A 24,967-nucleotide genomic window follows, 5' to 3' on the forward strand; every position below is an offset into this window, starting at 1 on the left:
TGTCCTTGCATTAGGTTGGCATTGGCGTTACATTTTTAAATTGTCTTTGCATTAGCTTGGCATTGTGTTGACATTTTTATATTGTCTTTGCATTATATTCGCATTGTCTTGACATATTTATATTGTCTTTGCATTAGATTCGCATTGTCTTGACATTTTTATATTGTCTTTGCATGAGGTTGGCATTGTCTATATATTTGTATATAGTCGTTGCATTAGCTTGGCATTGTCTTGATATTTTTATATTGTCTTTGCATTAGATTCGCATTGTCTTGACATTTGTATATTGTCTTTGCATCAGATTCGCATTGTCTTGACATTTTTATATTGTCTTTGCATGAAGTTGGCATTGTATTTATATTTTTATATTGTCGTTGCATTAGCTTGGCATTGTCTTGATATTTTTATATCGGTTTTGAATTAGATTCGCATTGTGTTGACATTTTTATATTGTATTTGCATTAGCTTGGCATTGTATTGACATTTTTATATTGTCTTTGCCTTAGGTTGGCATTGTGTTGACATTTTTATATTGTCTTGCATTAGGTTGGCATTGGCATGACATTTTTATATTGTCTTTGCATTGTCTTTACATTTGTATATTGTCCTTGCATTAGGTTGGCATTGGCGTGACACTTTTATATTGTCGCAGCATTAGATTCGCATTGTCTTGATATTTTTATATTGTCATTGCATTAAATTCGCATTGTCATTATATTTTTATACTATCTTTGTATGAGGTTGGCATTGTCTTTGCATATTTATCTTGTTGTTGTATTAGCTTGGCATTGTCGTGACATTTTTATATTAATTGTCTTTGCATTAGGTTGGCATTGTGTTGACATTTTTATATTGTCTTTGCATTAGGTAGGTATTGTGTTGACATTTATATATTTTCTTTGCATTATGTTAGCATTGTCTTGACATTTTTATATTGTCTTGGCATTAGGTTGGCATTGTCTTTATATTTTTATATAGTCTTTGCATTAGCTTGGCATTGTCTTGATTATTTTATATTGTCTTTGCATTAAATTCGCATTGCCATTATATTTTTATACTATCTTTGTATGAGGTTGGCATTGTCTTTGTATTTTTATATTGTTGTTGCATTAGATTGGCATTGTCTTGGCATTTTTATATTGTCTTTACATTAGCTAGGCATTGTGTTGACATTTATATATTGTCTGTGCACTATATTCGCATTGTCTTTATATTTTTATATTGTCGTTGAATTAGCTTGGCATTGTCTTGATTATTTTATATTGTCTTTGCATTAGATTCGCATTGTCTTGAGATTTTTATATTGTCTTTGCATGAGGTTGGCATTGTCTTTATATTTTTATATTGTCGTTGCATTAGCTTGGCATTGTCTTGATTATTTTATATTGTCTTTGCATTAGATTTGCATTGTCTTAACATTTTTATAGTGTCTTTTCATTTGCTTGGCTTTGTCTTGATATTTTTATATTGTTTTTGCATTAGATTCGCATTGTCTTGACATTTTTATAGTGTCTTTGCATTAGCTTGTCATTGTGTTGACATTTTTATATTGTCCTTGCATTAGGTTGGCATTGGCATGTCATTTTTATATTGTCTTTGCATTGTCTTTACATTTATATATTGTCCTTGCATTAGGCTGGCATTGGCGTGACATTTTTAAATTGTCTTTGCACTAGATTCGCATTGTCATTATATTTTTATATTATCTTTGTATGAGGTTGGCATTGTCTTTGTATTTTTATATTGTTGTTACATTAGCTTGGCATTGTCTTGACATTTTTATATTGTCTTTGCATTAGGTTGGCATTGTGTTGACATTTATATATTGTCTGTGCATTAGATTCGCATTGTCTTTATATTTTTATATTGTCTTTGCATTAGCTTGGCATTGTCTTGATTATTTTATATTGTCTTTGCATTAGATTCGCCTTGTCTTGAAATTTTTATATTGTCTTTGCATGAGGTTGGCATTGTCTTTATATTTTTATATTGTCGTTGCATTAGCTTGGCATTGTCTTGATTATTTTATATTGTCTTTGCATTAGATTCGCATTGTCTTGACATTTTTATATTGTCTTTGCATGAAGTTGGCATTGTATTTATATTTTTATATTGTCGTTACATGAGCTTGGCTTTGTCTTGATAATTTTATATTGTTTTTGCATTAGATTCGCTTTGTCTTGACATTTTAATAGTGTCTTTGCATTAGCTTGGCATTCTGTTGACATTTTTATATTATCCTTGCATTAGGTTGGCATTGGCATGACATTTTTATATTGTCTTTGCATTAGTTTGGCATTGTCTTGACATTTTTATATTGTCCTTGCACTAGGTTGGCATTGGCGTGACATTTTTGTATTGTCTTTGCATTAGCTTGGCACTGTGTTGACATTTTTAAATTGTCTTTGCATTAGCTTGGCATTGTGTTGACATTTTTATATTGTCTTTGCATGAGGTTGGCATTGTCTTTATATTTTTATATTGTCCCTGCATTAGGTTGGCATTGGCATGACATTTTTATATTGTCTTTGCATTGTCTTTACATTTGTATATTGTCCTTGCATTAGGTTGGCATTGTCGTGACATGTTTATATTGTCTTTGCATGAGGTTGGCATTGTCTTTATATTTTTATATTGTCCTTGCATTAGGTTGGCATTGGCATGACATTTTTATATTGTCTTTGCATTGTCTTTACATTTGTATATTGTCCTTGCATTAGGTTGGCATTGTCGTGACATTTTTATATTGTCTTTGCATGAGGTTGGCATTGTTTTTATATTTTTATATTGTCTTTACATTAGATTTTTATATTGTCTTTGCATTAGGCTGGCATTGCGTTGACATTTTTATATTGTCTTTGCATTAGGTAGGTATTGTGTTGACATTTATATATTTCCTTTGCATTAGGTTAGCATTGGCGTGACATTTTTAAATTGTCTTTGCATTAGCTTGGCATTGTGTTGACATCTTTATATTGTCTTTGCATTATGTTGGCATTGTCTTGACCTTTATATTTTGTGTTTGCATTAGGTTGGCATTGACTTGACATTTTTATATTGTCTTTGCATTAGGTTGGCATTGTCTTGACATTTTTATAATGTCTTTGCATTAGGTTGGCATTGTCTTGACATTTATATATTGTCTTTGCATTAGATTGGCTTTTTATTGACATTTTTATATTTTCTTTGCATTAGGTTGGCATTGTCTTAACATTTTTATATTGTCGTTGCATTAGCTTGGCATTGTCTTGATATTTTTATATTGTCTTTTCATTAGATTCGCATTGTCCTTATATTTTTATATTGTCTTTGCATGAGGTTGGCATTGTCTATATTTTTATATTGTCGTTGCATTAGCTTGGCATTGTCTTGATATTTTTATAGTGTCTTTGCAATAGATTTTAATATTGTCTTTGCATTAGGTTGGCATTGTGTTGACATTTTTATATTGTCTTTGCATTAGATTCGCATTGTTCTTATATTGTTATATTGTCTTTGCATGAGGTTGGCATTGTCTTTATATTTTCATATTGTCTTTGCATGAGGTTGACACTGTCTTTATATTTTTAATAGTGTCTTTGCATTAGATTCTTATATTGTCTTTCCAATAGGTTGGCATTGTGTTGACATTTTTATATTGTTTTTGCATTAGGTAGGCATGGCCTTGACATTTATATATTGTGTTTGCATTAGGTTGGCATTGACTTGACATTTTTATATTGTCTTTGCATTAGCTTGGCATTGTCTTGATATTTTTATATTGTCTTTGCATTAGATTCGCATTGTTCTTATATTGTTATATTATCTTTGCACGAGGTTGGCATTGTCTTTATATTTTTATATTGTCTTTGCATGAGGTTGACACTGTCTTTATATTTTTAATAGTGTCTTTGCATTAGATTCTTATATTGTCTTTCCACTAGGTTGGCATTGTGTTGACATTTTTATATTGTTTTTGCATTAGGTAGGCATGGTCTTGACATTGATATATTGTGTTTGCATTAGGTTGGCATTGACTTGACATTTTTATATTGTCTTTGCATTAGCTTGGCATTGTGTTGACATTTTGATATTGTCTTTGCATTATGTTCGCATTGTCCTTATATTTTTATATTGTCATTGAATTAGCTTGGCATTGTCTTGACATTTTTATATTGTCTTTGCATTAGATTCGCATTGTCCTTATATTTTTATATTGTCTTTGCATGAGGTTGGCATTGTCTATATTTTTATATTGTCGTTGCATTAGCTTGGCATTGTCTTGATATTTTTATAGTGTCTTTGCAATAGATTTTAATATTGTCTTTGCATTAGGTTGGCATTGTGTTGACATTTTTATATTGTCTTTGCATTAGATTCGCATTGTTCTTATATTGTTATATTGTCTTTGCACGAGGTTGGCATTGTCTTTATATTTTTATATTGTCTTTGCATTAGCTTGGCATTGTCTTGATATTTTTATATTGTCTTTGCATTAGATTCGCATTGTTCTTATATTGTTATATTGTCTTTGCACGAGGTTGGCATTGTCTTTATATTTTTATATTGTCTTTGCATGAGGTTGACACTGTCTTTATATTTTTAATAGTGTCTTTGCATTAGATTCTTATATTGTCTTTCCACTAGGTTGGCATTGTGTTGACATTTTTATATTGTTTTTGCATTAGGTAGGCATGGTCTTGACATTTATATATTGTGTTTGCATTAGGTTGGCATTGACTTGACATTTTTATATTGTCTTTGCATTAGCTTGGCATTGTGTTGACATTTTGATATTGTCTTTGCATTATGTTCGCATTGTCCTTATATTTTTATATTGTCATTGAATTAGCTTGGCATTGTCTTGACATTTTTATATTGTCTTTGCATTAGAGTCGCATTGTCCTTATATTTTTATATTGTTTTTGCATGGGGTTAGCATTGTCTATATTTTTATATTGTCCTTGCATTAGCTTGGCATTGTCTTGATATTTTTATAGTGTCTTTGCATTAGATTTTAATATTGTCTTAGCATTAGGTTGGCATTGTGTTGACATTTTTATATTGTCTTTGCATTAGATTCGCATTGTCTTTATATTTTTATATTGTCTTTGTATGAGGTTGGCATTGTCTTGATATTTTTAATAGTGTCTTTGCATTAGATTCTTATATTGTCTTTGCATTAGATTGGCATTGTGTTGACATTTTTATATTGTCTTTGCATTAGGTAGGCATTGTGTTGACATTTATACATTGTCTTTGCATTAGATTCGCATTGTCTTTACTTTTTTTATATTGTCTTTGCATGAGGTTGGCATTGTCTCGATATTTTTATATTGTCTTTGCATTAGCTTGTCATTATCTTGATATTTTTATATTGTCTTTGCATTAGTTTGGCATTGTTATGACATTTTTTATATTGTGTTCCTGAGCATGTGACAAAATTATAGTTGTTAAAATCACAATTACTATATGTGATGAAACTGTCTCATGGGGTCCGGCTTCATCAAAATGTGATCTGATCGTGCTATGACGGAAGCTTGTCTGGCTTTGCGTGATGCAGGTATCATAATACATGGGCTAGGCTATTTGATTCCGCATAAGTTATGATAATGCAACACAAGATATAATAATGAAAATTCAAAAAATGTCAAGACATAATAATGAAAGTTCAAAGAGAAAACGCCAGAACATAATAATTATAAAGTTCAGAAAATGTCAAAACATAATAATAAAAGTTCAAAAAATGACAAACTTAATAATCAAAGTTCAAAAAATGGTAAGACATAAAATGAAAGTTCAAAACATTTCAAGAAATAACAATGAAAGGTCAACAAATTTCAAGACATGATAATAAAAGTTCAAAAAACGTCAGGTCATAATAATGAAAGTTGAAACACTTTCAAAATGTAAATGAAACGTTTAATATACAAAGTAGAATTATAGTCTAATTATTATTACAAAATATGAATAATAATATTAATATACAGAATATAAAATATAAAAATAGAATATACAATTTTCAAAACAGTATTGCGTGTACTATAATATTATACGAAGCTACTAACAACATTTTACGAAAAGTTATATTGAATATATTTCTGAAATGAAATATTGAGTTTAAAAAAGAAATTGCATTTACAAATGATATAGACGTTGAGTTATTGGATATCGATTTCATATGTGAATTTAAGCATAATATGGGGTAGATTTATTGTTTTAATTCACTCTGCCTCGTGAATATACATTATGTATCACATTTTAACACATGAAATGAAGACATTTCTCAAAACGTTAGCTGCCGACAAAGATCCAGGATTATAAAATGCATTTTGTCTCGTATCTCCAGCTTTACGCCGTTAGGTACGCAAATTGAAATATACATCCGGGACTACGAATCTTACAGCCTCGTTGTCATCGTACGCTGATCAGTTCCTTCACCGTTGTTTGAGAGAGTACATTTCAAATATCGTCGTGGGCGTTTCTATTGCTTCGGGATAACATGCAAGGTTTCGAAGTATTGATTACCTACATATGAACAGTTAAAATTGTACTTTAATTGGTTCAACATTGTGGCACAAAAAACAATTGCTGCACCAACCAAGTATATTGGCTTACGTGACACTTTCCTTATCTTAGTGAATATGGAGCAAACTACTGAAGGAGCACGAGAATTTGATATATTCTACATCGACTATAAGGATTACTATGAATGTATTTGCTATCCACAGACGTGTGCTGTTGATATTCCCGATTACATACATCTTAATGTTACTAGTGAGGAACATCTATTCTCATCCTATCTATATGAAGATTTTGACCGTTCTTTCTGCGACCAAAATGATATCACCACCACTGGAAGAACTGCTCTGATTGCCGTGTATACTTTGACAATTACATTAGCCTTAGTTGGCAACATTGTTACTATTCGCGTTCTAGCCGCTGGATCTAGAGCCAAATTAGAGATGAATAAGTTCCTGATCAATCTGGCCATTTCCGATATCATGATGGCAGTGTTCTGTATGCCTTTTACCTTCGTATACGCCCTGTTAAGACGTTGGATATTTGGAGAAGTGTTGTGTCCCCTTATATTTTTCACACAGCATGTAAGTATTTGCGTCAAGTGCCAGTGTGACATCTAGCATGTTTTCACGGCTAACCGTGCACGAAGGTTCGCTCAGTTATATATATATTTCTCATATGTCTGTGAGAGCATTATACGTAAATATTTATGACCTATTATTCAATATGACACTTGATGGTGTATTTGAGCGTGCAAAGTCACATGGTTTTTCATTTCCATAATGGGCAACATAATGCTGCTGTCCCTATAATGTTTTGCTTTTATCATGGATTCACCAGTTTAGTTTTGGTGATATGAATGAAATGTGTCGTCTCATTTCATCTTGAAATTCCCCCTGAATAGAGACAATATGTTGATGTTGTAACTTTGTCTTGCCTAGAGCGGCCAGGAAAATTGGAAATTGAGAGTATATTAGAGCTGAATCCACAAATAATAAGATGTGGCCCATTGAAATAAACAAGTTACACTCACAGATCCATTTGACAGAATGAGTTCTCATTTTTTTCAAATTTATTATTTAGTTGTTTTACAAGTATTAATTGGGTGCTTGTTTGTATACTGAACAATAATTTTTACACACTAATAATTCTCATACCACGAAATATTTATAATATAATTGGTCGTCCAAACGGGTTCAACTGAAGATTAGTTTTATATACATTGAGGAAACAAAATGAGAGAGATAAAGATTAAGTTGAGTTATTGAGTTAGATACCATCAATACCGTGATTTACAACAAGTGCCCGACGAGCCACAGTCTCAATAAATTAGACAATAATATAATAGAAAACGATAACAAGATTTAATGGCGAACAAACAACGCTGTCTTTGTGCATAAAGTCAGAGTGATACCGACCACTGAATGAATAAAGCTTCAAAAAGGAAACACTTACACAAACGCCCAGGCAATAAAAATATGGCGTAGCATCCAATTACATATTTCATCGTCACATGAAAGAAACCCTTTTAATATGGTTCTTATCCATGTTTGTTCCTGCTGTACAACGTTCGGATTCATCACTGAAAATACGGAGTCGAACTATGGTCAATGCAGTGTCGGAAAAACCTGACCATGTATAGAGCCCTTTCCTGTCATAATATCTGAATAAACCTTGATGTATGAACCGCTAAAGTAGGCAATTTAGGGTTTATTTCCACCCATAATCATATATTTTCATTTATCTATTTATATTGCCATTTGCCCATTTTGATTTTAAAATATTCTTTATATATTTCATTACAATTACTTTTATTTTGTACTTGTAAATTATCATTTTAATTTAATTTAATATTTTCATCCTTCTTTTCATATTTCCAATTTTGTTCTTGTGTTTTTTAATATCACATTGGATTTGTTGTAAATCCACTGTTAATGTTTTACTACTATGAATTGTGTAACAGAAAAATCGCATTTGTTCTCGTCTGTAATAAGACATGATGTAACCTTTCAATTTTGCAACTGCTTACCTAAATATAAGACCCACTCTCTTCTAACTTAAATATATAATAGAAAAAAAAATATATTCGGTTATCAGGCTTCATGTTTATTTTACGTCTGGTTTCTATCCTACACGTAGATTTTTGCGATATAAGTATAGTGACATAATAAAAAGTTACATGTTATCTTTCTAATTCTACTTGTACAGATATTAACTGTAACAGTATTTAATTGCTCGTCTCGTTTTAGTTTCTTCTCTACTCAACGACCCGATCTTTTTCCCGCATACATAACGTGGTCCAATAATATACCTGAATATTATAATGAGAATGTTTTGATATCAGGTTATTTAGATGATTTTAATTATAACTTTTTATTGCATTTTTATCACTCATTTGCATTTGTTCATCATGGTAAAATGTGTAAATTTAGCGGATTGATTAACGGACAATTAGCGAAGATAATATACCTCTTTGTTTGACAATTACCGGTTGCAATTACATGACTCAAACTGACACTGCAATGTTCTATATTTAATTAGTATTTTTTTTCGTTTCATTAATAATTAAGAAACTGCCTAAATACGTTGATACGATTGTTCGCTTCAAAATGGATTCACATTTACAAATGGTTAGAGGCTACAGTAGCCAAGTATTGGTTTAAAAATAGTTTACCATGGTTAATGGAAATTGTCATGTGAATTGAAACACGTGTTTGTATTTAAATTATCCCGGGTTTGTACGCACTGCTAGCAAACACTTCTATTTCAGAGATATTCTCATATTTTGTAATCAGAAACAAATATACTAACGAGAAGCAGAACTACTTTATTATATTGTATTTTTATCTTTCAGCTTTCCCCATTTGTCAGTATATTCACGTTGACTGCTATTGGGATAGAACGATACCTGGCTGTCGTGAGACCCATGGGAAGACACGTTTCCAGGCCCCACACAAACGTCATTCTACTAATGATATGGGCAATATCGGCATCTTTATCCACTGTGCAATTAGTTCTTGCACGCGTCAAGAAAACCGATAATTCAAACAACACTATAATGTGGGAGTGTGACGAATGGTGGAATTCTTCTCTTCACGAGACTGTATATGAAATATGTATTCTAGGCATAACGTATGTCATGCCGCTCGGGGTACTCTGGTATAGTTATCAACGAGTGGCGTATGTATTATGGAAACGAAAGTTACCTGGTAACGCAAATGGGAAACGTGATGCATTACACTCACGGGCAAAAATTAAGGTGAGTCTGTTCACTTTTTTAATCATATATTTAAAAACTTTTAAAACCTTAAAAACTTAATAAAAAATAATAGTCTATAAAAAAAATTCAGTACACTATCGAAAATAGAACATCCACGAAACATAATAAAATAATTAAACTCGCTAATTCATTACCAGGTAGAAACAAATTCTTTATATATTCTCCAGGTGGATTGTAGAGGCAGGTTTCAAGGCGAATAAAACTGCTGTACTCGGGCTCTTCTAGGAATAAAGTACACGCCTCAATAAAACGGCCGTTGACCTCAACCTATTATCGCGTGATCTCTGTAAATTCATACTTTTGTAGATAGTAAATTCAATCGTGCCCCGTGACCTTATGGCAGTTTCTTGACTGTATCTCTCATCATTGTAATTGTTGAGGAACGTAGTGGGAATGCAGATAATGTCCAGACAAATTATAGGACATATCAAGTAAAATAACAATGCCAGGAATAAATTCTTCGGAATAAAATAATCCTTATTAAGCATAAGTATATTGTTAAATTGAAGAAAGTTGAATGGTTACCCATAGCAGACCATTGCACCAACAAATCTATCTTGAGTGTTATAGTAGCATTCTTAGTTCTGAATCACAGTTGAAAATTTAACTAGTTTTTTTCCTGTTGCTATCTTAAACACTATTCACTGTGTGTAGAATTACATTTTACATTCGACTTACGTGGCTTCATTTTGAGACTTGTATACAAGAAACATTCTAACACACGCTTGAGATCATTGAAGTGATAACGTGCCAAGCATACTTTTATTCACTCTAGAAAGAACGTTTTTTTTCTTAGTGTTGCTTAGTGAAGATGATCCATACAGTTATAACGAGTTATACAATTCCTAGGAGCGAGTGTACTTGAGAGAAAAAAAAAACAATTAGATTTTGGCACAGATGATGTAAAAAATTTGTAAATCTATAACTCAAAAACTTAAGAATGGATTCCCACAAATTATCGTTTATCGAGTTGTTGCCATTGATCTCTTTATTAGAGAGTCAGATATGGTTGCCATAGAAACAATTTCAGGAAGTATCTTCCATTCATAACTGAAACAGTTTTGAACGTGTTTTTATAACATTTGCCCAAGAAAACTACAATTCATTAAATGTTAAGTTTATTTTTTTACCACAGAAACTGCAATTTCAGTATTTTTTTTAATAATCATAAATCAACAAATAATTATTTGATTTTCAGTAAACCTTCAGAATAGGGGTTCTTTGGAAACTATCGATTATATTGTGCTAGAAATTTGGATCTGGTTGGCAAGACAACATTTTCGGACTGATTAACTATTTATGCCTACAAAAGTTATAGATGGATTTTCTCTTTAGCTGTTGCAATCGGTAATAGGTAGGAATTCGTTGCCATGTAAACGAAAATATAAAGGTTTGTTATTTAATCAGCACCCAAGCGATTAGATTCGTCACCATTGCATACTTAATAGGGCACGGGTATTAGTAAGGACATTTAATTTGCACTTCTGACGAATGTTTGCGCTCCTGGAGTGCCTTTAATATCAATAAGAAACGCAATATTAAAGTGCTTCATTTGTAGGTTTTTTTCAGTTGCAAGTCCTTTAATTTCCGAATTATTTTTGATGGTGAATCCGAACAACTGTAATCGATTCACTATAATTGACTGTTACCGACGATGTCCAAACAAGACCCGCTTATATTATATTTATACATAGGCTTAAATGCAAACACTAATAAGAGAAGTGACTTCCATTGCTGTATCGTTGGGTATGACACTATGTATGGACAAAAACAAAACATCTAAGCGTCATCACTGATACATTGGCACTGTTTGTGGGACAGGGTACACACAAGGACAATGCAGGGGGTTCTTTTGTCAAGCGCCGTTATGTCTAAGGCGTTACTTGGCGATAGTTCACACTGACAATTGTATATTGTACACCCCCTCATCTCGCCAATGTTTACTGAAATCCAATTCATCGCGTTATACAACATATCCAGAGGAACAAAATCACAAAATACAGAAATTGTTTCTCTGAGAGTATTAGGTTTTATGTTCTGAACGATAGAAGGATAGAAGACTCCCGTGTTGCCTAAATGCATTGACGACTGAAGTCATGATATAGATACTAGTTGGAAAGATAATTGTCTTATTAAATAAACTAATGCTGGGATATTTGGTACAATCATGTAATTAAATGAGTCAGTTGATATGGTTTGCCTTAAATTCCAAATGTTGGCAACGACACAGTTATTAATGGTATAATCAGTTATACAATTCCTAAGGAAACAGTGCTCGAAATGACCGATATCAATTTATATTTGCGAATGCCTGAATATGTCGCACTGATAAGTTATAATAACAATAACAAAACTATCATAATCCATCAACTCCTATCACATGGCACAATATTACCGTATCGACGTCATAAGGATGATATATGTTACCTCCATGAACGTAAGTCATAGTTCAGAGAAATTGATACGTAATGTCATTATGCGCCATTAGATATGATGCATCGCACATTGCACAAATAATTGATCACAAACACCATATTTTACTGCCATAGCAGACTAATGATGAAAACAACTGAATCACACAATGTTTACACTTTCTGCTTGAGCAGTATCCATTTCATGTCTGCAAATATTTAGCTACCCGGATTTTATGTGATTGTAAATGCCAAAATCTTCTAGTGAAATATACACACACTTAGATGATTCTTTGGGTAGAAATACAAATACTTCAAGTAATGGATAGACATTTGTTAAGCGATACTTATAATCGGCATACATAATTTTGTTTGAAGCAAGCACACTAGACATGCACATGTAATATGCCGTTCCCTGTACATTCCCAGTGACTCTCATTGCCCATAGTTGTATTTTATACGGAACGGTACGTTGATTTGTGTTTTATTTTCTGACGAAGATTGACATAGAATATTAGCTCTTTTTGACGATGACACTGCTTTACTTTGTTCTTTAATATTGAATTGTAATATTATTAAAACAATTTCGCATTAGCAACTCAGTTCAAAGTTACTATTGTGCCTGTTCATTTAATATTCAACATGGCCGCCGATATCTCGTCGACAGCGAGAACGTCACGTGACTTATTTTGCTACAAAAATAGTGTTAATTTTTTACAGTCTAGTGTTGCTCTATTCTATGTACCAATTATATTTATAACAGCGGTAGTGATGACGGGAAAATATAACACTATTTGGAGACAAAACCAATTCTCATGCTCTCAATGAGATCTCGCCGCCCATTTCCGTCTAAGGTCTATGCATCAGGTCTAAATCTGCTACTAATATGAAATTAAGTTCCTGTCGAATTGCAAATGAAACGCGACACATTCAGTGAGGTTATGATCACTCTCCTATATTTCGTAGTGTACGTAGTGTACCATCTGTGGCATTATCTATTGTTTTACCTCATGACCATGAAATTAGGTATATACACCATGATACAACTCGATAAAATTCAATTATTGCTATTGAACTCTCTCAACTTGTGATATATATGCACACATGCATTCAGTTCTAGGAGGTTGACCTGAACGCCTCGGTTGAAAAAAGCTCTTCCGGTTACTGACACTGTATGTCCAACTCATCGGGGTGAACATTTGTGTAATGTTACACTCCATGCTATGTAAATTAGTTTACATCAAGCGCTGAAAGCCATTACTCATTATTTATAATGTCAGTAGCTATTCCGTGTTTCATATATGTCAATGTATTAATGATAAAAACAGAATGTGTTTATCTTGTACCCAAGGCATTACGAGTATACGAAGGTATCCCATTTCATTTCGTAATTTGTTCCCATCATTTGTTGTGAATAACAAGCCCATCATTCAGTTATACATTAGTAAGCATTTGCTATGCTCACATAATAAGCAAGAGTTTATCATTATCATGAGGCTTTCATCAATTGGTGCAAACTGATTTACATAGCATAGAGGGTAACATTACACAAATGTTCTCCCCAACAGAGGTGGACATACAGTTTTAGCGACCCGAAAAGATCTATTGCTCTTGTTTCAAACAAAAATATATATGCCGCGACTCGATCACAAGTATCGCTTACCGATTCATGTGACTGTTACTGATGTAACGTACATTGCAATATTTAAGCCACTTTTTCAGATTTTAAGGTAAACATTTTAAGGTAAACTTTTTTTATTGTACTTAATCTATTAATCTTAGCGCGGCTATCCATTGTTTTTTTTAATTGTGTTCTGATCTGTTCATTCATTTTAACTTGCTGGACACGTCTGAAGAAATCGATCAGCAGACCGTTTAAATGTAATCTTGGGATAGCTACATTTCTATTGATAAACCAATTTTAGAAAACCAAATTTTAATTAGTTATACGAATAGAACAAGAAATGTTTTATTAGCAGAACTTTTAAGAATATAGTGACGTACATTTCACTTGACCTTGGGACAGCTACATTTCTATTGATAAACTAATTTTAGAAAACCAAATTTTAATTAGTTATAAGTATAGAACATGAAATGTTTTATTAGCAGAACGTTTAAGAATATAGTGACATTTCACTTGACCTTGGGACAGCTACATTTCTATTGATAAACCAATTTTAGAAAACCAAATTTTAATTAGTTATACGTATAGAACATGAAATGTTTTATTAGCAGAACTTTTAAGAATATAGTGACATTTCACTTGACCTTGGGAGAGCTACATTTCTATTGATAAACCAATTTTAGAAAACCAAATTTTAATTAGTTATAAGTATAGAACATGAAATGTTTTATTAGCAGAACTTTTAAGAATATAGTGACATTTCACTTGATCTTGGGATAGCTACATTTCTATTGATAAACTAATTTTAGAAAACCAAATTTTAATTAGTTATACGTATAGAACATGAAATGTTTTATTAGCAGAACTTCTAAAAATATAGTGACATTTCACTTGACCTTGGGACAGCAACATTTCTATTGATAAACCAATTTTAGAAAACCAAATTTAATTGGTTATACGTATAGAACATGAAATGTTTTATTAGCAGAACGTTTAAGAATATAGTGACATTTCACTTGACCTTGGGACAGCTACATTTCTATTGATAAACCAATTTTAGAAAACCAAATTTTAATTAGTTATACGTATAGAACATGAAATGTTTTATTAGCAGAACTTTTAAGAATATAGTGACATTTCACTTGACCTTGGGAGAGCTACATTTCTATTGATAAACCAATTTTAGAAAACCAAATTTTAATTAGTTATACGTATAGAATATGAAATGTTTTATTAGCAGAACTTTTAAGAATATAGTGACGTACATTTCACTTGACCTTGGGACAGCTACATTTCTATTGATAAACTAATTTTAGAAAACCAAATTTTAATTAGTTATACGTATAGAACATGAAATGTTTTATTAGCAGAACTTTTAAGAATATAGTGACATTTCACTTGACCTTGGCACAGCTACATTTCTATTGATAAACCAATTTTAGAAAACCAAATTTTAATTAGTTATACGTATAGAACATGAAATGTTTTATTAGCAGAACTTTTAAGAATATAGTGACGTACATTTCACTTGACCTTGGGAGAGCTACATTTCTATTGATAAACCAATTTTAGAAAACCAAATTTTAATTAGTTATACGTATAGAATATGATATGTTTTATTAGCAGAACTTTTAAGAATATAGTGACATTTCACTTGACCTTGGGACAGCTACATTTCTATTGATAAACCAATTTTAGAAAACCAAATTTTAATTAGTTATACGTATAGAATATGAAATGTTTTATTAGCAGAACTTTTAAGAATATAGTGAAATTTAACTTGACCTTGGGACAGCTACATTTCTATTGTTCAAAATTGTTTGCAATATCATTATAAATTGTGAACACTAATTAGAAGTTAATGTTTTCATGGTCACAACGAAATGAACACATAGCCCAGTTTGTACCTTTAACGTTGGACGCATTATAGGAATTTTCTCATGTTCTAGGTAACTGACTGACAACATTTGCACTCCTTTATTGTGGGTTGGTGTATGAATAAATTTGCATAATTATAAGTTTTCAGATTTATGAGCTATTCGAACATACAAAAAATATATTTGGAAATATATAATATTCCTCAAGTTATTGTATAGCAGAACAAGAGAAGCTTGGTAATCCATAACCAATATTTAATATATTTGGTTAGTGTACTTTTATCCATATATCAATAAGATATGTTGACCACCATACCATATCCAGAGTATGTACAAGGGAACAGTACGATCTGGATCTCACATATATGTTATTTTGTGCCATACTATTCTTAGCTTCATCAGGAAAGGGCACTTTAAGCACGGTTGCCTTTGACATGGTTACGGTTGCTAGGTATGATATAATGCAAAAGGGTGTTATAAAACATGTACACAACAATTTTGTAGAAAATCTGTCAGTTATATCAAAATTTCTGGTGTGATTAGTTAGATTTTTTTCTCATAAATTTTTCGAATCCCCTTAATTTTTAACCGATTTCGGCCAATACTTGAGAAGATCTGTCTGAACAATGCATGTAATAGAATGACATCATAAATGATAACATATTAGATACGAAATGATATGAATGAAAGATACTAACAAAATATTAAATCACTGTTGTAATTAGTAATACTGAAAAAAATTAGTAGCAAAGTGATACATAAAAAAGTCAAGAATAAAAGAATGTTTAAACAAAAAGCAAAATAGAAAAATAAAAAGATAAATACATTATATAACATTATAATGCTGGTTACAACTAGAAAATAAATGTAATATATAGGGAAATAAAATACCAATGTTCATCAAGAAACTTCAAGACATGGCTTACAAAAACTACAATAAAGAAAGATTCCTTTCCTTAGAGGCCGTCGATCGTTAAAACTGGTACATAAGAAACGAAGGCGTTCGTAGTTACTAGTTTTGGTATCATATGTCAAATGTTTTAAGTTAACTTTACGTCCGAACTAAATCACTTTTTGCATATTTTTGATATTCTAATGTACTGCGAAATTGACGTTCAACCTTCCATCCAAATCGAACAACTTTCGTTTTCCGTCGTCCATGTTAATTAATGACATCCCCTTTATTACTTGTTCTGATTGTGTATTAACAACCACTGAACTAAGACCAGTTGTTTCACATCAAAACACATTCACCAAACTGCTTGTTATCAACATATGTTTGTCTGGTTTTCCGTGGCGAAAAAATAAACAATCCAGGTTGCAAATTCCAGCAGACGAAATATGTCAAAATACCTGCGCATTTCCAGATTGAACTCTATATACATAAATACAGTTGACTAGACGGTAAAGAAACCCACTACCCTATAAGAACATAAGTTATTAGAACAGTTGTAATAATAGTTTTTAATCGATATTTAGATAAATGACACTGGTTTTTCGAGCGGCCGTGGAAGTATATTTCCTAATTAGGTTTTAATATTTTATTTATGATGGAATAAATAATGTTGTATACTCTCATTATCTTGTTTAAGTTAAATAAATGAATTTATATGCGACGTTTTCAAGTAATTATTCAATTATGTTGAAAATTTTGAAGACCCGCATTCACATGTTCAACTAACTTCAACTTTTCAGAATAATAAAGACCACAATCTAACTTGTGCAATTACTTATACTTTTGCACCCGTAGCATTACTGTTAAGAACTTTATTTATATCTTATATTTATGTCTAGAAAGGTTTAAAAGTATGGTACGTACACATACAGCCATGTAATTAAATGGGATGCATTTGTAGTGTTTCAAATTAGCATGTATATACATGTATATATGTTATTACGAGATGGTCACTGTGTTTTAATACACGCCCTACAGTTTTGGGCATAAGATATATGTATGTTTATGTGTGTATGACTTCGTGCATACCGTGATTCAGTTAATTAGTCCAGAAACCCGGCGGAAAATAAACATAGAGTTCGGATTTCTATGCTATTTATAGCCGAAAACTGACAAACATTTGTATTACAGGTTTCAACACTACTTGTTATGTGAACAAAACCAACATTTGTATATCACAATTTTAAGTACATTTAATGCTCATTTATAGCAAGACCAAAATAAAAATGAAAAAGAAAAAGAAAAGAAACGTTCTTAATAGTTATGAACAACAATAAGAAAAATGAAGTTGAAACAAAGGAAACAAATTAAAGCTGCAAGCAGCGTCATAGGGGCCCAAGCTATCAGATGAAATCCGTAATTTAAGTGGTCACTGAATTGCTATTAAGGTACTTTGAATGATTTGTACAATGAGGTTGACGGGTTCCTTCTATTTACTTGGTTTGGTAATGAGATATGGTTTTTAGAATATATAAGGAGCCATGAGGTTACAATGCCATATATGGTATTCTTTTATATTAGTCTTTTGTTTGATTACTTCATTATGGCACTGGTTGTCTGTCCCGTTCTGCAACAGTGTTTCAGATATGACATTAATGCATATTAATGAGTTCACATGACCATATATGGTATTTTAGTGTGAGCTCTTGTTTAGCATCATCTTAATAATGTAGTTTTCATCTTCCTAATTGCAGCAGTGTTTGAGATATAAAGGTTATGCATATTAATGAGGAGAGAAACCCCACCCCATGGGCGCTCAGTTACAGGACCTAGCCATGTGCCGTTCAGATGCAATAATGTATCTCAGGAGTAGCAAGCACATACAAATGTGCACACCAATCGGGCCAAAACAACACATGTAATTTCTCATTCCCTGTTTTCACAAAATCAAAGATTGCGGCCAAACCAAGTGAACGTTCGAAATGTCATTATTTTTTTCATATGATGCTATGACCGCCCATGTCATATACATATTTATTTAGTTGATCTGTGGATGCACCTTTGAGAAACAAATGCTCAAACTTTTGGTCAATTTTGCATAAATTTCAAGATGGCGGCCAAACCACGTGACTGATAGAAAATATATTACTTTTCTCATATATAGCAATGTCAAGACATGTTCTATTCAAAATCAGCCCCTAAAAATCACAAAAAATATATCAAAAACAAAACTTTAAATAAAACGAAGTATGGATGAAAATGAAACGTTAACAACAGAAAATTAAAATTCACAAAACAATTTTTCACAACTTTTAACTAACATGTCTGGCCATAGAATATCTACATACTATCCTATGTTAACCATTACCAATATCTGTACCCAATACGTAACTACTTCACAACCATGTATCATGTATGAACACACATTGGACTTGAACTAGCTATTTTACAACACAATCAAATCATCACCGGGAGATTGTTTTCACGCAATTTGTCCCTGTTGTCTATGGATTAAACCCCAAATTGCAAACCTTATCATGCCAAAAATCAAAGTTTATTCAAATATTGGTACAGGAAAAGGCTGAAAAGAATTTGTGGCAGCGCGTGTTCGAAATTCGTCTGAACAGACAACGTATGTTACACGCCAGAGGCGGCGGCACTACTTTTTGCATGAGGGGGCGACATCTGCTGACCAACTTTGCGCCGAAGGAGGTCTGCAGCGTGTTCCCTCTAAAACATTTTAAAATCTAGACCCTGTGAAACGCCAATCCCTGCATTGTGAGTGACAAATTTTGCTTACACAAAGACGCCCCCCAACATTGTTTTGAGGGGGCGACTGCCGCCGCCAATGCACGCGATGTGTAGCCACATATCGAGTATGCGCGGCACGACTAGCACTGACGTTTGAATAAAATTACATACATTGATATCCGCGTGGCAGTCATGCATGGCGAAATGAATATGTTGATTTGTGCAATGTAGACACTATTAGACACAGATGGGTAGACGTATTAACCGTTCTTGAGGTGTGAGTTAATTCGGATTTCAAAGACATCACATAGAATAGCAATCAAGAATGTAACCCGTGTTCTTACACGCAACTGGTCGAGATGTGTTCAACAAAACATATTTTTTTCTGTTAGAGAAACGCTTTTCATAGGGTAAATATATTGTCTATATGTCATATTTATTTTCTTTAATCTCACTTATGTTCCCGATAATGGTTTTTCTAATCTCGACACATTTTGTTCAGATTAACTAAACATTTGCAAGCATATCAACTAGTTTATTTATTTATTTTGCTACCTCTTCTTTATGTAAACTTTACGCGAATAAGATCTAAAGCCAAGTAAAAGTATTAAATTTAAATTTAGAGTTTAGAGCAAAATGGATAAGTATTTAAACACACAGCACTGTAAATTATTTATTTCGTAATCGGTTAATTTAAATTGTTCTGGTCAGTAAATTACCATTGTTCAAGGAAAGCAAATTGTACATAGTTAACAATATAGGGAATAAATTGAAATAGCGTATTAATTAAATTTTATCAATTATATCTAAATTGTGTTTACAATTGGCAAATTAGAAGAAATGAATGATATATGTTTTTCGAAAGTGGAAGATTACACTGCGATTTCAGTCGCCCATTCGGGAATATAGACCAATTAGTGTTGGCCATAATCTGCAATTCAATCGTCTAAATACTGGACATACCAAAGCCGCAGTAACATGACCAAAACAGTATTCCAGTAATGATTGACTGTTCTTTAAATCTTTCTATGATACCCAAAAGGAGACTAAAAGGTCCTAAAACCTATTCTTTTCCTAATATATACACCATCGTTTAGAGACATCATCAATAATAACAACATAGAGTAACTCATGTACGCAGATGACACAAAATTATATTTGTTTTTCGAAAATACAGATATGAACAATTCACATATGAAACACTGTGTCATGTGCCAGCAAATGGCGACTAACGCTATCTGATAAAACTGAACTAACGCTAAATCCAACAATTTCAGGAAAACATTATAATTAATTTATCTACATCAGATATTTGATTCTCATATGACAATTTGCAATCAGGATATTTGGTCTGCAAAACAGTATATTGCCAAATTAAAAATATCAACTGAATTAAAAAAAAAATTGTCAGTTGAAGCTGTTTGTCTCTTGGTGCACACATTTGTGACATCAAGATTTTTTTCAGTATAAATAGCGCGTATTTACGCCAACGCGCGCGTGGGAGGTGTCAGTAACGTTACAGTTCCGCGTGAATGCGCAAGGTTAGAATGAAAAACAAGTTGTGAGTAAAGTACGCCATCTTTTATATTCCCGTAGCAGAAAATTTATTGTGGAATTATACATTAAGATTTTTTGAATATATACTAATACATACAAAAATAACACATTATTATTTTTGCTGTTTTTATTATTAAACTGGCATAGGGGTAAGTCGCGGTACCGTGTACATGGTTATATTCAGCTCGAATACATTTCATTGCTCAATATCAATAGTTTCCCGGAGTGTTCATGCTTAGACTGTTAGTACATCAAAATCAGCAACCAACTGTATTATTTTCGAGCAACGCTGGTGTGTCGATCGCAGTCATGGATGTCATAATTATACTGCTAGACCGAATAACATGTATGCCTAGGTGACGGAAAAACATTTTTCCGTTGCATAAATATTTGTTGCTCAATTCTATTACAGCCGGTGATCAATCACAAATGAAAAAAAAAATTCTACTATACCATCAGAGGTTTTTTTCAATCGACGGTTTATTCCCTGCCCACATCCATCAACAATTGTAAATCGAACCGTTTCCAATCGTTGTATAGAAGAAGCTTTTCGTGTTTTTCCGTTCAGTGGTTTTATTCTGCTATAAGTAGTATACTAGTTCAACTTTGAATGTATATTCAAACATGCTGGCTCTTTGGAGGCGCTTACAAGTTGGTACACTGTAAAGTGTAATGGAGAAATCTAGACTAAACACATCAACTTGACAAGCAATTGATATGCAATCACCATCTGAGATTTTCAAGGTATAATAGCGTACGTTTTCCACATATTATCGTGAAGAGAGGGGTGAATGGAGACGAAACCGTGTAATCGGACTGTGTGAATTTATCTACAAGCTTCATGAGAATCAAAAGTAAAAGTAATAATAAAAAAATTATTAAAAATTAATTGGTTGTCGTACATACATGTACACATACATACAATATGGTTTCCTGTTCTAAGAAGAATATTCTTTTTAACTGACTTTTTAAGTGACCGTATCACTCTCTGGTGGCTTCTTTCAATACACGATTTAACATATCACAACTTATATATTCCAAAAATCAAATCTAAATATCATTTCTTATATTATAATTTATTATATGAAATCATAAAATGATAGCCACGTTGCAATAATTTTGTTATGTCCTTATGTCGCCTTTTAGTAGCAATCGTCTCCTAGGACCACGCCTCAGCGCTCCCTTCAATTTAATGTGTGGAGGCGGCTATTTGTCGTGGACCTTTGAAATCGTTGATTCCACGAGTAATTAATTCACTTGTATTGTGTCTTTGTTTTCAATGAACATTATTTTATACAAAATTAAGTTGAGAGTCGGCCATGCTAACTGTTTCGCGGCTCTTTCTACATCCGCACAAATCCCACCAGATATCCCAGTTCAGAGTTGGGTTTCATCTTAAGGAATTATATTATTGTGAGAGAATTCTTTTAGTTTAACGTCTTATACACTTGGTCGCAGTGGAATAGGAAAATATACACGATTACCAAATTATCCAAAAATAGACCAAAATATCTTATCAAATATATTAGGATGTACAATTATATTAGCTTAACCATAATTTACCACGGATCCTATTGAACTATTGTGCTTAGTCATCAGTAAGACAATTTACTATCCTTTCTATAGCTTCCAGACACATGCTTCTTGCTAGACGTCTAAGGACAAAAATGGGAAAATTGAAAACGTGTTATGCGAGCAGTCTCAACACTAATATTTCAACATTTAGATTTACCAAAACTCCATTTACCAAAATAGCTCGCTTTAACGTCTAATTTCCAAGTAACCAGGTAACGTTTATGTGATGTACATTAATGGGTTGCATCACAGACATGTAAATGTTTGCTGATAATCGTATATAAGTTGAAGTTGCTAGTTACAGCTAGGAATCCGTTGACCATCTTAATAAGAAATATGGCGGTAGTTGATAATATCAGTCTCAAAAAATATTAATAAATAATATGAATAAATTTAACTCGTATTGAATATATAAATATATCCTGTCTGTGCATCGCCAGGCAGATCGTAGTTTTGATTTCCGTAGTTTTGATTTCCGTAGTTTTGATTTCCGGACATCAATAGATCATTATATTGTCAAAAACTATATATTATACGGCTTGTAATATTTTTTTAGACAGAACTGCAACGAACCATGAATGTTGTGCATATACCATGGAAGATAATATTACACAATAACATTATACGCGAGTGACGGGCACTGTTAAACCATTGATAAATATTGTGATAAATGTATATTTTTACAGGTGATCCGAATGTTGGTTGCCATTGTCCTAGCTTTTGGAATCTGTTGGTTGCCTATTAATACATTCAATTTGGTAATATCCATCAAAGACGAATACCGCAATTCGCCGTACTATCATGGCTCTGTGATACGGGTCTTCCTGTGCGCACACTGGGTAGCCATGGCACATAGTTGTCTGAATCCTATCATATATACATGTTTGCACGATGAATTCAGGGTAGGTAACCTGTGGGTGAGTACATTAATTACCGTTTTCTGACTAGATACATCACCATCTATGATAAATGATTGTGATAATTAGCGATGCCATCGTTTCAATCATTGGATAGACATTTTGATGCATGATGGGCATGTTTGTTTCAGCTTGGGTTGTAATCCTAGTAGCATATGCATTCTACGTACTTTAGTTGCGTATTTTACTACGTCTAGTCGATATACGTGTTGTGTTATTTTATTTCACAGAGGGACTTCACTCACTTCCGTTCGATATGCAGAAGAACTGTTATACGTAGAGGTAGATCTAAGCGTAGATCGAGTACGACGCAGACGACAACTACATCATTATATCTTAAGAGTAAATATGTTGCTACAACACATGCTACTGTATCCGAGTCCTGTTAAAGACGCCGTCATGTAAGGATTCTTAAACTTCATACTCATTATACGCGATAATCTTCATTTTAAAATAATTACGTATGTCAACAATCACGACAGTCCACTTCACATTGACGGAAGCGCTGAGACATGCTGTCAGGAGACAATTGATGGCAGAGGGATAAAATGACATTATTTCTACGATATTAAGGTTACGTACGCAGTATATATATATATATATCATCGTCCGAATCGCACGGTTCCGTTAAATACGGCCATTCATAACCGGCCCACGAACCCGTGCGTGATCGTGTTAGGAAAAGCTGTATTTCACTGCAGTTAAATTTAATCGTTTAATTGGGTGTGCCAAGGAGATGGCGCCACCAATCAGCATTGCTGTATCATAAATTTGAACGTTGGGGTCATCACAGATTAAAACAATGGCGGCATGGGGCTTTGCGCTAATTAACTCTAATAAGAACAGAAAGGTTGATATATTCGTTGACACGTTTCCAAAATGTTTTATTACAACGTCGAAAATTGATTGTGGGCAAGTGAATGAAGACAAATTCCATCCATTCCATCTAAACATTTGTGCGTGAAAAAAAATGTCAAAACTGATATCGACATATCGACTTGCCCGATCCGGTCTTCGTTGCAACAAACACATCATTTCCCTCAGATACAGCACTAAGCGCTTTCGTTTGATGGTCAGTAAGCTCGTTCACAGAGCAAAAAGCTAGCAACACGTTGATTTTTATATTCCACTATTTTAACTTTACCAAGTCTGTGTCGTTTCTATCGTGAGTTCTGATTGGGTAATGCAAATGAGCCCGATTGAATTTTATAATCGCTTGAGGGCGAGCGACTAAATTGTGGTGAAATCTGACAAGGGTTAATGTTGAGGCCTCGGCCGAATAAATGGTCCTTGGCTGGCGAAGATGTATATATATATATATATATATATATATATATATATATATATATATATATATATATATATATATATATATATATATATATATATATATATATATATATATATATATATATATATATATATATATATATATATATATATATATATATATATATATATATATATATATATATATGCGTACACATACATATTGTGTCCTCATTTCATTGTATGCCCTATATAAGTGACATGTTATAAATGTTTCTTTTAAAAGTGTAATACATAGAAACTATAATAT

The 24,967-nt window shown here is 32.5% G+C and overlaps 1 protein-coding gene across 1 annotated transcript; it reads left to right on the forward strand.

The window, feature by feature from the left end:
- Positions 1 to 6,623: 6,623 nt before the first annotated feature.
- On the forward strand, positions 6,624 to 23,777 carry LOC102804433 (prolactin-releasing peptide receptor-like). The gene is made up of 4 exons (XM_006813466.1): positions 6,624 to 7,085; positions 9,356 to 9,760; positions 23,158 to 23,373; positions 23,619 to 23,777. The coding sequence occupies exons 1-4, from the start codon at positions 6,624 to 6,626 to the stop codon at positions 23,775 to 23,777; spliced, it is 1,242 nt and encodes a 413-aa protein (XP_006813529.1).
- Positions 23,778 to 24,967: the final 1,190 nt, after the last annotated feature.

Source organism: Saccoglossus kowalevskii, chromosome 19, assembly GCF_978046115.1.
Source record: "Saccoglossus kowalevskii chromosome 19, keSacKowa6.1, whole genome shotgun sequence".
Taxonomy (NCBI): Eukaryota; Metazoa; Hemichordata; class Enteropneusta; family Harrimaniidae; genus Saccoglossus; species Saccoglossus kowalevskii.